Genomic DNA, 14,227 nt, shown 5'->3' with positions numbered 1-14,227 from the left:
GGATACTTTGGTGATGTTTCTGATGTGAGGTTTGAAGGAGAGGGTGGGGTCAAGGATGATGCCAAGGTTACGGACTACTGGGGAGGGTGTGACTGTGTGGTTGTCGACGCTTATTGAGAAGTTCTGGGTGGAGGGGAGGAGGGAACTGGGCTCTCTTTGTACAAGGCATAAGAATAAGACCTACAAATAAAAATAAAATAAAAATAATAACAATAACATCAGCTATAAATACAAAAGAACAACAAATAGGCTTGACTAATATGTACAGGCTAAAATAATATGATAAAGTGCAGTGGTGAGTAGCAGAGGTAGTTTTTACATTATAAAAATAGTAGTTAAATAATATAAAAAATAGAAATATGGAATTCTGCTTGGAGAATTGTTGCATTGTATATCTACATGTATGTTTACAGAGAGTATTTATCTGACAGGTATGACACTGTTATAGTTTAGTGTTCATCAGAGTGACAGCCTGGGGGAAGAAACTGTTCTTATGGCAGGTTGTTTTGGCGCACAATGATCTGTAACGCCTGCCGGAGGGGAGGAGTTTGAAGAATCACTTCCTGTGTTTGGTACATTTGGTACATTCCCTTTCCATTAAAAATGAATGTAAATTTGTCTCAGGAATAATAAGGGGTTCCGTCGTTTGTGAAATTGTCTCACCACTTGTAAATGTGTTTTTTTTTTATTTTGTAAATTTGTTTTCCAAAATGTAAATTTGTCTCCAACTTTGTAAAAGTGTTTCATCTTTTGTAAACTTGATTTGTTCTTCAGGGCCACCACAGAAAACAGTGCCCCAATTTTTCATATTCTTCTTCTTTTTTTAATAATATCTTTCATTTTACCCCTCACTGTTCTTTTTAATGATTTTTCCGTCAAAATTAAATAAATATTGATGTTCAAAGACATCATTCAGAGTCTAATCTGCTCGGTTCGGTTCGGTAGTTCGGTACCGGTATATCACATGGGGAAAATGGAACGCTGGCTCCCCTTTGCAACGTCACTTCCGCCTCCTCCTTAGCAAAGCAAGATGGCGGCCGTGGTAGATAGAGTTGATGGATGTGTTGGGTCCTTGGACTCAGACTCTGTGTCCCCGAGACAGTCCACCCCTCCACCGGATCAGCCGCACCAGAACAACCCCCTGCTAGGACTACCGATCGTGGCCATCGAGACGATCCTGAATTTCATGTCGTACGATGAGATCAGCCTGCTGCGCTCGGTAAGAGAACAAAAACAAGTCCATTAGGAGGGGGACTACACTCAGTCCAGCCATATGCACTGCTCCTCTCTGGATGTTAGTGTCTCCAAACATGTACAGAGACATTTATGAGACGTGTTTAGGTGTGGAGTGGATGCATGTGCAGCCTCGGCCACGCACTGCTTATTGTGCTGTTATCTAATTAGCAGAGCAGCCTAGCTCAGCAGACTGAACACACGACACATCACCAACAAACCAACAGATCACTGTCGATAAGAGAGAGGGGCCAACCCTGTTCATGGATATCCACACCCTCAACCCTCTCTGGATATAAGATCTGGTGTGAACTCTGCAGGAAATCACACAGTGCAGATCTAATGTGTTTTCACTGCAGCACTGCACACTCCTGGAACATCATTTGTCCACCCAGCTTGTGTTGTTGCAGGGATTTACAATCTGTTTCTGCCATGCAAATGTCTCAGTCTGTGTCTCTTATGTTGTATTTGAGTGTATTGAAGTATAAAGAGCAGATGGATTTCTAGGAACAGGAAGGGAAAGCCCCCCCTGAGCCTCTGGGTCTGCTTCCTGTAGACGTGTGATCAGGTTATCTCACTTTGGAGAAATAATAGACCTGCAAGAATAAGAAAAGCAACCCCAGATACCGGAAAATAATCCCTCTGGTGAAGCTTGGATATGAGATTCTGCATGTTGAATCTCCAAATAGGGATGCACTCAAAGATGTGGGGTGAACAGCTGTGCAGAGGTACATTAAAGCTGCTGTTGGTAGTCACAGAGTAAACATCTGTTCAGAGAGAGGGACTTGTCCACACTCTCCCTCCCAACCAGATTTCCTCTGAGCCCCCCAACACAGATTGGTGTGTGCAATCATGATAGTGTCGGACTCATAGCCAATCGGAGGACGTAGCAGGGGCCGCCCCTTAACCAATCAGGACAGAGGATTGGAGATTAGCTATGATTGGTCCGTCATAAAGGGAACAAGGAGAATAATAACATTGCTTGATACAAAGGCATTGGAAAACACAGAGATTTTGCAATAGTCTCAAATTACTTCACTAACAGATGAGTACAGATGGGCATTATGACCTTTTCTCCAAACCCAGCAAAAAAAAGCAACGTTTTTTACACCATTCCTACCAACAGCAGCTTTAAGAGAAAATAATCAGCATCAACACAAGGCATCAAATAAAGACGTTTTTAGTACATCCTTTAGTGAAACAGTAAAGGAGAAAGTGTTGAATGTTACCTGAGACTAGAGGTGCTCTCCTAATCCAAACTACAGTGATCTGAGCCAACTTCAGGCAAACATCCTCCTGTTTATAACATGCTAAAGTCTGCCTTCTGTTTCTGTGGCGTTCTGATGGTGGAAGCAGACACGCTCCTCATAAAACCGTACCTGTTGTTGACCTGTTCTCTCCTCGTCTGCCTCCTCCAGGTGTGTAAGCGCATGGACATGATCTGCCAGCGTGTGCTGAACCAAGGCTTCCTGAAGGTGGAGCGTTACCACAGTCTGTGCCAGAGGCAAGTCAAAGCTCAGCTGCCCAGGTCAGTATCCGGACATCTTCACTGCACACATCATACAATAACATGGACATGGTGGCGTTCTCATACAGTAATTTTTAACTAAGGTTGAATGTCAGTGTGTGGCCTTCACCGGCTGTTAGTGGTATTAGAGAAGTTATGAAATCAGATAAAGTTGAGTGTAATACACATTTGTTCCTGTTAAAGATATTATAACAGACTTACAAAAGAACCTTAACGTCACTGTGACTGAAATGTCTGAAGACTCATGGTGAAAGCACTCAGTGGAGTCTGGTGCTGAGTTCACAACTTGTCTGCACTCGCCATAAGGAGAAAGTCGTGTGTCAGCAGCAAAGCAGCTGCAGCTTCACTCCTCTCTACACCGGATGTGTTTAACAGCAGCAGCAGCACTGCTTGCACTTCTACACGACAGTCATTACAAACATGACTTGTAGTCTGAGAGGATGGGCCTTGTTGTGAAATGGAAGCTTCAATGAGAGTCGTTAACAGATCCCATTCAAACTGAACCGTTTACTCTGCATATTCACTTTTTTACAGAACCAAGAAGGTAAATCACAGACTTCTGCACTGTAACATCAAAGTAACAACAATCAATGTAGAACTGGGAAACAGTGATGTGTTACTTTTGTTCTTCAAAATAAAAGCACTTCCTGTCAACATCAGAAATATGACTTAAAGGTTTTCACATGAAATGTTGTAAACAATGTTCAGGGTCTTCTTCATAAATGATTTAACAAAATAACAACTCAACACAGTATTTGTTACCTCAATTAACAAACAACTCACAGCATCCTCCCGCCCGATGCACAATAGTTCATCACTTTAACTTATCTCTAATGGATAAAGCAATTGAACAGGTCTTCTTAACAAACTGCCTGTGGATGTTCGGACAATACAGGAGCGAATCAGTCCATCTCTCCCTGGAAACAACTCTGCTACTCTACCCATTTTCCAGGTCAGCCTGGGCATGTTATCCTCTCCAATCAGGACAGCAGGCCTCAGAGCAGTGGGTACAGGCCACAGCTGAAGCACACAGGGCCTGTTTCTTCATGGATTAGTCATCTTAAATATGCAGCTGAAGTATGTCTGGTATTGGCTGCACACAGAGAAGGGCTGTCTCTGGTCTCTGAGCTGCAGCAGTCCTAAAGGACAACAAGAGACTGGCGTCTAAGTGTTTTATTTCAGGTTGATAAAGATCTCTGTGAGCTTGACTTCTGCCAGTGTCATAGTCGTCCTCAGCTGACTTACACTCATCACCTTGTGACTCCATTTAACTGACAAAAGTGGCTTTAAATAGAAAGTGTAAGCTAAAGGCCTTAAATATCTAAACTCTTTAAAACCAAATAATAAAAAATAGATACTAACCATGGACAGGGCTCTGTGTGTACCGCCAACTTCCAGCCTGCTGCAGGAACATGCATATAGAAACAAAATATAGACCGCCACGCACTGAAATGACTTTAATAATCCAGAGCATGCTCACAATGAAGTCTAAGTAAAGGAATTTCAGTGTGCTATGGTCTATTTTTGGTTTTCAATAAAAATTGGATGTTTCAGTGTCAGCCATGTAAGTTTGACTCCCCCAGAATACTTGCTTGAAGGCTTTTGGACTCTGTCCTAAAACTCCAGACTGTATTGTAAATTGTTTAGTGTTAGGGTTTGTTACCATTTCAATATTTTGGAGAATTAAACAATAACAAATATCTCAAGAACAAAAGTTAGCCTGACATTTTTTGTGGGGACATTTGGGCTCTTATATGGAACCGTCAGCTGTGACTGGGAGGTTTAATTCCCTTTTATTTATAAGAATGAAGATTCTCTTTCTTATCACAATTGATTAACAGGAAAAACAACAAACCATAACTATTTAAATGAATAATAGAAAATCTATCAAAAAGACAATAGAATATGGCTCCATATCAAGTTAAACGACTGTGTGACTTAGCAGTGACAGAGAGGTGCACTAGGCCATGGTTCAGTGAGTGTTTCGTCACACTTGACGTTTCTTCCTCTTCCATGAAATGTCTTTGTTACACGTGTTACTTTCATTTTTAGTAAAGCTTAGAAAAACTTTCAATCCCGTGCTCGGTCCACCATTAGTCTCTTATTACAACTTTGTTAACAAGCCGCATTACAAATGACGTAATGTTGCAATGGCACATCAGGTCCTTTATTTATACAGTGCCAAATCACAACAAATGTTCTCCTCAGACTCTTTCCAAACAGAGCAGGTCCAGACCGTACTCTATGTTCTATTATTAACAAAGACCCAACATCAAGACAGGATCAGATCCAGTCCCATCTTACAGACAGGACTCAGTCTGATCTCATCTTAATCCACCATGAGCAGAGCACATTGCAGCATTTAGCAAGTTACAGTGGCAAGGACAAACTTCCTTTAACAGGCAGAAACCTCCAGCAGGACCAGACTCATGTTAGACACACATCTGCTGAGACCATGTTGGAGAGAGGGATAGAGGGAGACGGATAGTAGTAGTTGTAGCAGCTGGAGTCTGGCACGTTCACAGCAGCAGAGATCCAGAGAAACCTACGAGACAAGGGAGCTCAGGGACTCCAGAAAGGTCTATGGTTAGTAACTTTAATGGGACAGGAAGAGTTAAAGTAAGAGACAGGTGGAGAGGAGAGAGAGGGAAGGACAGGATCCCAGTGTGTCAGTTCCCCCCGGCAGTCTAAGCCGATAGCGGCATAACTAAGAGCTGGTCCAAGCCTGATCCAGCTCTAACTATAAGCTTTATCAAAAAGGAAAGTTTGAAGCCTACTCTAAAAGTAGAGAGGGTGTCTGCCTCCCGGACACTGACTTGTAGATGATTCCAAAGGAGAGGGGCCTGATAACTGATGGCTCTACCTCCCATACTACTTTTAAAGACTGTAGGTCCGATGAGCCGGCCTGCATGTATGGAGTGTAGTGTTCTAGAGGGGTAATAGGGCACTATGAGCTCTTTAAGATATGAAGGTGTCTGATCATTAAGAGCTTTGTAGGTCAGAAGAAGGATTTTAAATTCTAGAAGCTAACACAGGAGAGATCTGTTCTCTCCTCTCTTTGGCTTCACATCAGACTTAAGTTTGTTTAGACCTTTCCTAATTATCATGTTAGTGGTAGTGGCTTTATAAACGATGCATCTTAGTCGTCATGTCTGGTCAATGATGTTGTTTGACAAACCAAACCTGGTCTCAAGCTTCAATTGAAGTAGTTATGTTGTTCTCATTTTAAATAGAAACAGTGCGTTGTAATTAAGGTAATCTTTCTTCACCTGTTTGTTTCTCATGATTTTCTTCCAGGCGAGAGTCGGAGAGGAGAAACCATTCACTGGCTCGTCACGCTGATATCCTGGCTGCAGTGGAGACACGCCTCTCTCTGCTCAACATGACCTTCATGAAATATGTCGACTCCAACCTCTGCTGCTTCATCCCTGGAAAGGTTAGTCGAGCTCAAAGATACAAACATGTCCATCTTATGTGAGGTGTGTTCATTTATACACTCAGTGTGTGGTTGGGGCTCCTCCACTATGAATCACTGCACCAGAGTGGCATAGCATGGAGGTGATCCGCCTGTAGCTCTGCTGAGGTGTTACTAAAGCCCAGGTGCTTTGATAGAAGCCTTCAGCTCGTCTGTGGTATTGTATTGTATTGGCCAATCAAGCTCAGTAATATCATGGTGAGTAAACCATGTGGTGGTAGTTTTGGCGCTGTGGGCAGGTGCAGCTGGAAAATGAAATCAGCGTCTCTGTAAAGCTTGTGAGCATATGAAGTGCTCTAAAGTCTCCTGGTAGACTCTGTGTGGACTCTGGACTTGATAAAACACAGAGAACCAACACCAGCAGATGACTTGGCACCCCAAACCATCACAGACTGCAGAAACTTCACTCCGGACTTCAAACACCCTAGACCCTTAGAACACCTTTGCCTCTCATCTGTTCCTCCAGACTCTAGGACCTTGATTTACTAAATGAAATCACAACAAACGCGATCTCAAGACACTTTTACAAACATAGCAGGTCTGGACCACCTATGCCAAATTAAGAACAGAGACCCAACATCAAGACAGGGTAAGACTCAGTCTTACCCCATCTTAATCCACCATGAGCATTGAACCTCACAGTATTTAGCGATTTACAGCAACATGGAAAACTTCCTTTAACAGGCAGAAACCTCGAGCAGAACCAGACTTATGTTAGACACACATCTGCTGAGACCGTGTTGGGTCTGGAAAGAGGGATAGAGGAGAATAAGAGAGAGAAGGAGCGACGATAGTGATGAGACAAGTAGTACTAGCTTTGGCCGCTGGAGTCCAGCACGTCCGTATCAGCTGGAGTCTGGAACGTCCACAGCAGGAGGACGTCTACGGCAGCTCAGAGGAACCTACGAGGCAAGGGAGCTCAGGGACTCCAGAAAGATCTATGGTTCGTAACTTTAATGGGACAGGTAGAGTGATGAGGGGGTTGGGGGTGAGGGGGTGAGATAAGATCCCTGTGTGCCAGTGCGCCAGATCCCCCAGCAGTTTAAGCCTATGGCAGGATAACTACCCACATAGCAAAATTGGTCCGGCCCGGTTCTTGCCCACAATTCACTTAGACTCAGTCAACATACTGCAAAGAATGATGGCCCTTTAAGGGGCCCAGATATAGTTTGCCAGAGACGGCCGACACATGGGCCGGCTTAATCAGAAGCTCAACCTTAATTGGCCCAGATGTGGCATGGACAGATCTGGGCCACATAAACCTAGCCACAATCGGGCAAGATGTGGCATGCAGTGCCGGCTTGACACCAGATCTGGACCAGACCTATCTGCTATGTAGGTAAGAGCTGGTCCAAGCCTGAGCCAGCTCTAACTATATAGAGAGGGTGTCTGCCTCCTGGACCTTGACTGCTACATGAAATACTAACTTTCATCTTAAAGAGGAATTTGGACCACAGATCTACAGTCCAGTTCTTTTATAGTCCAGCTAAGACTCTTCTGACGTTGTCTCTAGTTCAGGAGTGATATGAAGAATGTAAGCGGTGTAGTCTCTTTCCTGAAGACGTTTTAGCGTGGTGGCTCTTGATGCTCGGACTCCAGACTCGTAAAGCTCTCCAAAGATCTTTACTCGACTTTTCTTAACAATCTTCTCAAGGCCGAGGTCATCCATGCTGCTTGTGCACTTTCCTTTCCAGTCAACTTCCCTTTCATACTCTTGACTCAGCACTCTAACAGCCCATCGTGTCAGCATGACCCTCTGACCTTCCTTATGGAGGGCGTCAATGATCAACTTCTTGACGACTCTCAAGTCAGCAGTCTTCTCCAAGATAGTACTGGACTAGACCGAGAGATAAACAATATAATACTGTTTGGATTGAGATTTACTCAGACTTGAAATACAGTGTTCAGATTTTTTGAGATACACTACCAGTTTAAAGTTTGGACACACCTTCTCATTCAATGGTTTTTATTTATTTTAATTATTTTCAACATTGTAGATTAATACTGAAGACATCAAAACTATGAAATAATCTGGTTTTACCATAATCTGGATTACAACAGTAGTCAAATAGGACTATCCATTGTGTACTAACCCTACCTCTGAACAACACAACTGATGGTCTCAAACACATTAAGAACGCAAGTCATTCTACAAATGAACTCTTGACAAGGCTCATGTTAATTAGAAACCATTCCAGGAGACCACTTCATGAAGCAGACTGAGAGAATACCAAGAGTGTGCAAAGCTGTCATGAAGGAAAAAGGGGGCTACTTTACAGAATCTAAAATATAAAACAGATTCTGCTTTGTTTAACACTTTTTGGTTCATTCAATAATTCCATATATGTTCTTTCATAGTTTTGATGTCTTCAGTATTAATCTACAGTGTTTACAATCATTACAATAAATACAAACCCTTGAATGAGAAGGTGTTTCCTAACTTTTGACTGGTAGTGTGTGTTTATTGTTTTGTAGGATTAGGGAGCTGTGGGTCATTGTGATTGAGATTAAACAGAAACATGCTTGAAACTATGGCGGCTGGATAGTGCAATGAAAATGTACAAAGGATGAAACACTTTCACAAAGTTGAAGGCAAATTTCAATTTCAGAAAACAGATGGACAAAATCAGAAACACTTAAACATGAGGTGAATTTTACACGCAACATATTTTTTTACCAGTCCTGCTGGAAGAGGAATGTACCAAATACAGGAAGTGATCCAGAAGTGATCGAGTGAGCGGGTTGTTTTGGCAGAGAGACACAGACCGACCTGCCAACCACAGGTCATTCTGATGTGTCCTTTCAAAATAAAAGCCTAACAAAATTTGAAAAAATTGTGATAATTCTGTATATTTTAAATCAGACATTATGAACATAATGTCTGATTCCACTGACTCATTGTTGTTCAGACTAATAGTGGACAACCTCATAATGTAATCCAGCCAATCACATGTTGATGTGATGTGTAAATTTACAATATCAGCCATTTGAAATTTAAAAAAATAGTATTGCACTATTGTCTCATCGTTTTATGTTGACATGTGATGAGTCAAAGTATAATGTTTTTCAATTACTTTAAAAACTGATAAAAATATGAAACCTTTTCTTGATGTTGTAATGTTTTGAGCTGTGTCCTAAAAACAGCTAAAGCAGGATTCCCTTTAACATGAGCCTGTCACATACAGAGGTCTGTCACTGTTAGTCCATCTATTGCAGGGGTTCCCAAACTTTTCAGCCCACGACCCTCAAAACATAGATGCCAAACACTCGTGACCCCCCCTGTCCCTCAAAGTGATTTAATGTGGCTTCATTTAGCTGGTCTGCAGAACATGACCCTACCTACATGAGCATGTGTCTGTGTTTCCTGTGCTGTTATGAGTTAACCTGCTGCTACTGATGCTTTGATAATTAACTGTTCACTAACCCTAAACTTAGGAGTCATCTGTCATTTGTCGATATTTTTACTATAGTGGGTAAAATTTACTATTTCTAGATAACTTAAAAAAAAAAAATCATTCCCCCCCCCCCATGCCAGGCAAAGGGTTGATATTCACAGACCAGATGAGATAACTGATGACACCACTCCTCTGTTGTGGTTGACCTGGTTTCTTCTCTCATTAAGGATATCCTGATCATGTTCTGTGTGTACCTTCAGGTTATAGATGAGATTTACCGAGTGCTCCGCTACGTGAACTCCACCCGCGCACCGCAGAGAGCTCATGAGGTCCTGCAGGAGCTGCGGGACATCTCCTCCATGGCCATGGAGTACTTTGATGAGAAGATCGTCCCCATCCTGAAGAAGAAGCTGCCGGGGGCGGATCTGTCAGGACGCCTCATCGGCTCAGCACCAGGTGAAGTTAACTCCTTTGTGAGCCTTCATCTTTAATTGAGTTTATTAGTTTATTGGCCGCTGTCTTCTTCTTCTGCGGTCAATAAACTGCTGTTCATGTTGTGTTCATGAGTCGAATTGACCGGAAAATCTAGTGCTGTTTTATCTAATTAAAGTATCATACAATATTCAGCTCCCTTATATCGATGCCTGTATCATACAGGTCAGGACAACAGTATATTTCCATAGCGATAATTTGTCTACAATAAGAATAATACGTTTTGAGTTAGCATCAAATAAGACATTTTTGAAAAGGTTTGGCTCAGAGCAAGCAATCTCCTTAATAGCTCAATAAAAACTACAAGTGTAGAGAACCCTAAAGACATCTAACTCTCCTCTGATCCCTCAGTGGCAGGTCCGTCTACCTCCCTGACCACCATGTCCCTGCTGGCCAAGAACACGCCGTCGCGCTCTGAGATGACCAAGGTGCAGCAGCAGGTCAAGGTGAACGGGGCCTCGATGACGGTACTGAGGAGGGAGATGCAGGAAATCCGTGTCAAGCAGCTGGAGCAGCAGAAGCAGCTGCAGGACCAGGAGCAGAAGCTTCTGGAACAGACCCAGGTGATCGGTGAGCAGAACGCCCGCCTGGCGGAGCTGGAGCACAAGCTCCGTGAACTGATGGACAGCAGTGCTGCTGCTATGGGAGGACCCAGACCGAGCACAGCTGTCCCCTCATCCAGCAACGTCGCTGTGTCTTCTACTGTCGCCAGCACATCTGGTACTGTGTTGGCGGGGGGGAGCGGGGCCGCAGCGTCCCTAGCCAGAGAGCCGGAGAGCGAGGGCGGCTCGTCGCTCAAACGCACCAGAAAGAGCTCAGATCTTCCACGACAGTCCAAACGGCTGCGCAGCAAGAAATAAGAGACTCAGAGTGTCGTTTAGTTCCATTCTCGTTTTTGGTTTTAAGTCTGATAACCCTGTGACCCCCACCAACCTCCTGCAAACCCACACACACAGACACAGACACACAGACACAGACGCAACCATGAAACGACTTGCTGCTGTCCATGGCTGAAAAACTGAGCCCAGAATGTCATCAGGGCGCTGAACGTCATCAGGGCGCTGCACGTCATCTGTTAAAAGACTATTGAAGTCTGGTGTAAACTGTAATTTTTGTTTCTATTAACAAGTCCCATGAAAAGATATCTTTCATTACATAGTAGCCTGAATCTCCCCCAGGACATTCGGTCAAATTAGAGACATAAATCTGATCATTCATGGAGAGAAAGTAGCGTCCTCTATCAGTCCTCCGGTACATCTGTGTCTGACGCTGCAGATGAAACACATTTAGTGCGACTGTTAGAATTTCTTTTCTGACAGGACAGGGATTTTAAGAAGTGCTCTAAAACTAAACTGTGAGAGCAGACATGATTTGTTTTATGAATTTTGTAAAGATGTCTCTCTTTTATTCAGAGACAAAACATGAATCAAACTTCTGGCTCCCACAAACACTTCTCCCTGATGTAAACACTCAGTTCATTTCCTCTCATGGGATTTGTTGAATAGAAGATGAATACAGTGAATCACCAGATTTATGCTCACATGGCTTCTTGGCCACTAAATCCAATCAGATTATAGGCAGACGATTAGACGTCTGCAGCTACTATTTATTGAACGTAACATTAAATGAGCTGTACAGCTTTTTAATGTTGATGCTTTTCTAAGAGGTTAATATTTTTGAAAAAGAAAAAAAAGAAGTTTCTCTACGGAAGGGGGCTAGGGCCACTGAAAAAAAATAATAGAAATTAAGGTCAAATAAAAAATTGTATTATTATTCTAAGAAAAAAGTCAGAATTCTGACTTTAATCTCAGAGTAATAATAAAAATAATAATAAAAAAAGTCAGAATTCTGTGAGTAATCTTACAATTCTGACTTTTTTCTCATACTTGTAACAATAATAAAAAAGTTGACCTTTATTTTAGTTTTTTTTTCAGTGGCCCTAATCTCCTTTCCTATGTGTCCAAACTGAAAAAGCAGTTTCCTGAAAACATGGAGAACAGAAGTGAAGAGAAGTCACACTGTTTGTGTTAGCAGTACACTATTTGTTTGGAGATACACACGTCTAAAAGCTCCCACAGTGAACACACAGTTTTAATCAGAGAGATGACCTTTAACCTTGAGATAAATGATCTAAATTCCCTGAAGTTGCAGATTATTGTGCAACTGTTTCCTCGTTTCATTTTCCCTTCATGTGAGAGGTTTAGATTTACAAGTTAATTAACTTCAGTCCTGTGCAATAAGATCATCAAATATAATGACTTTACAGCCCCTGTCTGCCCGGAGCCTGGTCGGTCCAGAGGTCAGTGAGACTCGATCTAATCTGGTCTTTATTAGAAGAGGTCTGGGGTAATGAAGGAGGCAGTGTTCAGGTGACATCAGTGAAAGATTCCCCTGCCTGGTGGAGGAAACTGATGATCTGTGTGAAGGGATTTCATTCCACTGTGCCTCTTGATCACTGACTGATGTTGTCTTCTGATGCTCAGAGATGAAGCAGCGATAACGGGACCCACTGTGGTGCCGTGTGGGATCAGGTCCTCTGAAGGTTGTGGAGATAACAGGCTGGTGTTAACTGCAGCAGGAGATGTGATGTTTATGACTCTGTCGCCTGCTGATGACTAAAGAAGAAAGTAATAACTGCTCCGTAATACACAAAGCAATATTTGGCACCTCCTCATTGAGGGTTTAACAGTGTTTGACATGTTCCCTGTGTTTAATAACACAACATAGAGCTCATCACAGCTTCACACTTGACAGAGAGCAAAGGTTTTTGAATGTGTTTCTCGTTTTGGTTAAACTGCAGAAACTTGCACAAGAAGACAAACTATGAAAACATGGCAGATGTTTTTAGAAATACTTTTAAATTACTTTCTGTCAGACCATAGATTTGCACAATCATGCTTTATTTAATCCCATCAAGTCTACGTTTAAAACATTTATGGTAGGTCAGATGAAAATAAGACGACTCAAGGTCTACTCCTGAGCTTTTCTTGGGCTTCCAAATCTCACAAGAGAGGGAGATTGTAAGTCTGACTCCATAATGAAGCTTTAGGCCGGTCGAGCTGACACTTTCAACATCCTGAAAGCTCTAATAAAAGCTGATATGAGACCTTGATTTAGATCTTTTACCTTTCATCTACTTTATTTTATTTTCCCAGAGCGCTTAGCTCCGTCTCACTGCCTCTGAACCAGCTCTGATACTCGGCTGTGTTTGAGGACACTGAGTCAGATCATGTGAAGCGTTGACATGATCGAGGCGTACGAAGCTTCAGCCTGTTTTCTCTGACAAAAGACAGAATAGTTTTTATAATTTAAAAACATTCAGAGGGTCAATCTTGCTGATAAACTGTCCTCTGTTCCTCTTTAGTGCCATCAGATTGTGTTTATTTTTCTGTCTTTGTGACTCCTGTCTCCACCCCAAAACAAGGGAGTGAACCTTAGCCGAGTTGCACCCCAGGGGAGAGTGAGGAGGAACATCGTGTCCTTTACTTTATGTTGTACATGAACTCTGAAATTGAAGTTTCAATCAAACCCGGTAAAGTGTAGAAACAGCAGAATAATGGCTTGTTTGCAGTGACAGTAGAGGAGTGCTGCAAAGTTGTAATAAGTGAGTGCTCAGCAGAGTGGCTCTGAGTGAGACCCGTCTGTACAGCTGCGTCCTCCGAGGCTCCCTGTGCAGCGACACTCTTCTTTTCTCCCGTTGGAACGTGTGTCTCGCCTTGTGAGGCTAGGTTAGCTGTGAGCCCATATTGTGGCTGCCCTTTTCTTTGTTTGAAGCTTTCTGTTGTTTGGATGAACTGAACCACTTATGGCATGAACTTTGGAAATGCAGTTCACATCTCGGTGAACACCAGCGTGTATTATGATGACACTGGTCAGATAAACACAAGATGTATCTAGTGGCTTAATATGAGACTGCGTCTCAGTTTAGAAAATTGTACTGTAATCTCCATGTACTTTTAAGTGTAGATTGTGAATTATTTCATGTGTGTATACCAAGAAAGCTATCTTTTGGGTTGGCCAACTTGGGGCTAACTGTATGGTTTTGTTGCACACATTACTGTTACAAATGTAAAAATTAAACTTATTAAAGTTTGACTTAACTTA

The 14,227-nt window shown here is 42.5% G+C and overlaps 1 protein-coding gene across 1 annotated transcript; it reads left to right on the top strand.

The window, feature by feature from the left end:
- The first annotated feature begins 986 nt into the window (after positions 1-986).
- Positions 987-14,227, top strand: fbxo28 (F-box protein 28). The gene is made up of 5 exons (XM_034682107.1): positions 987-1,219; positions 2,652-2,761; positions 6,059-6,197; positions 9,892-10,087; positions 10,475-14,227. The coding sequence occupies exons 1-5, from the start codon at positions 1,031-1,033 to the stop codon at positions 10,981-10,983; spliced, it is 1,143 nt and encodes a 380-aa protein (XP_034537998.1). The 5' UTR covers positions 987-1,030; the 3' UTR covers positions 10,984-14,227.

The sequence above is a fragment of the Notolabrus celidotus genome, chromosome 4 (genome assembly GCF_009762535.1).
Source record: "Notolabrus celidotus isolate fNotCel1 chromosome 4, fNotCel1.pri, whole genome shotgun sequence".
Taxonomy (NCBI): Eukaryota; Metazoa; Chordata; class Actinopteri; order Labriformes; family Labridae; genus Notolabrus; species Notolabrus celidotus.
The sequence above is the reverse complement of the archived record's forward strand: the minus strand, read 5'-3'. Positions and strand labels throughout refer to the sequence as shown.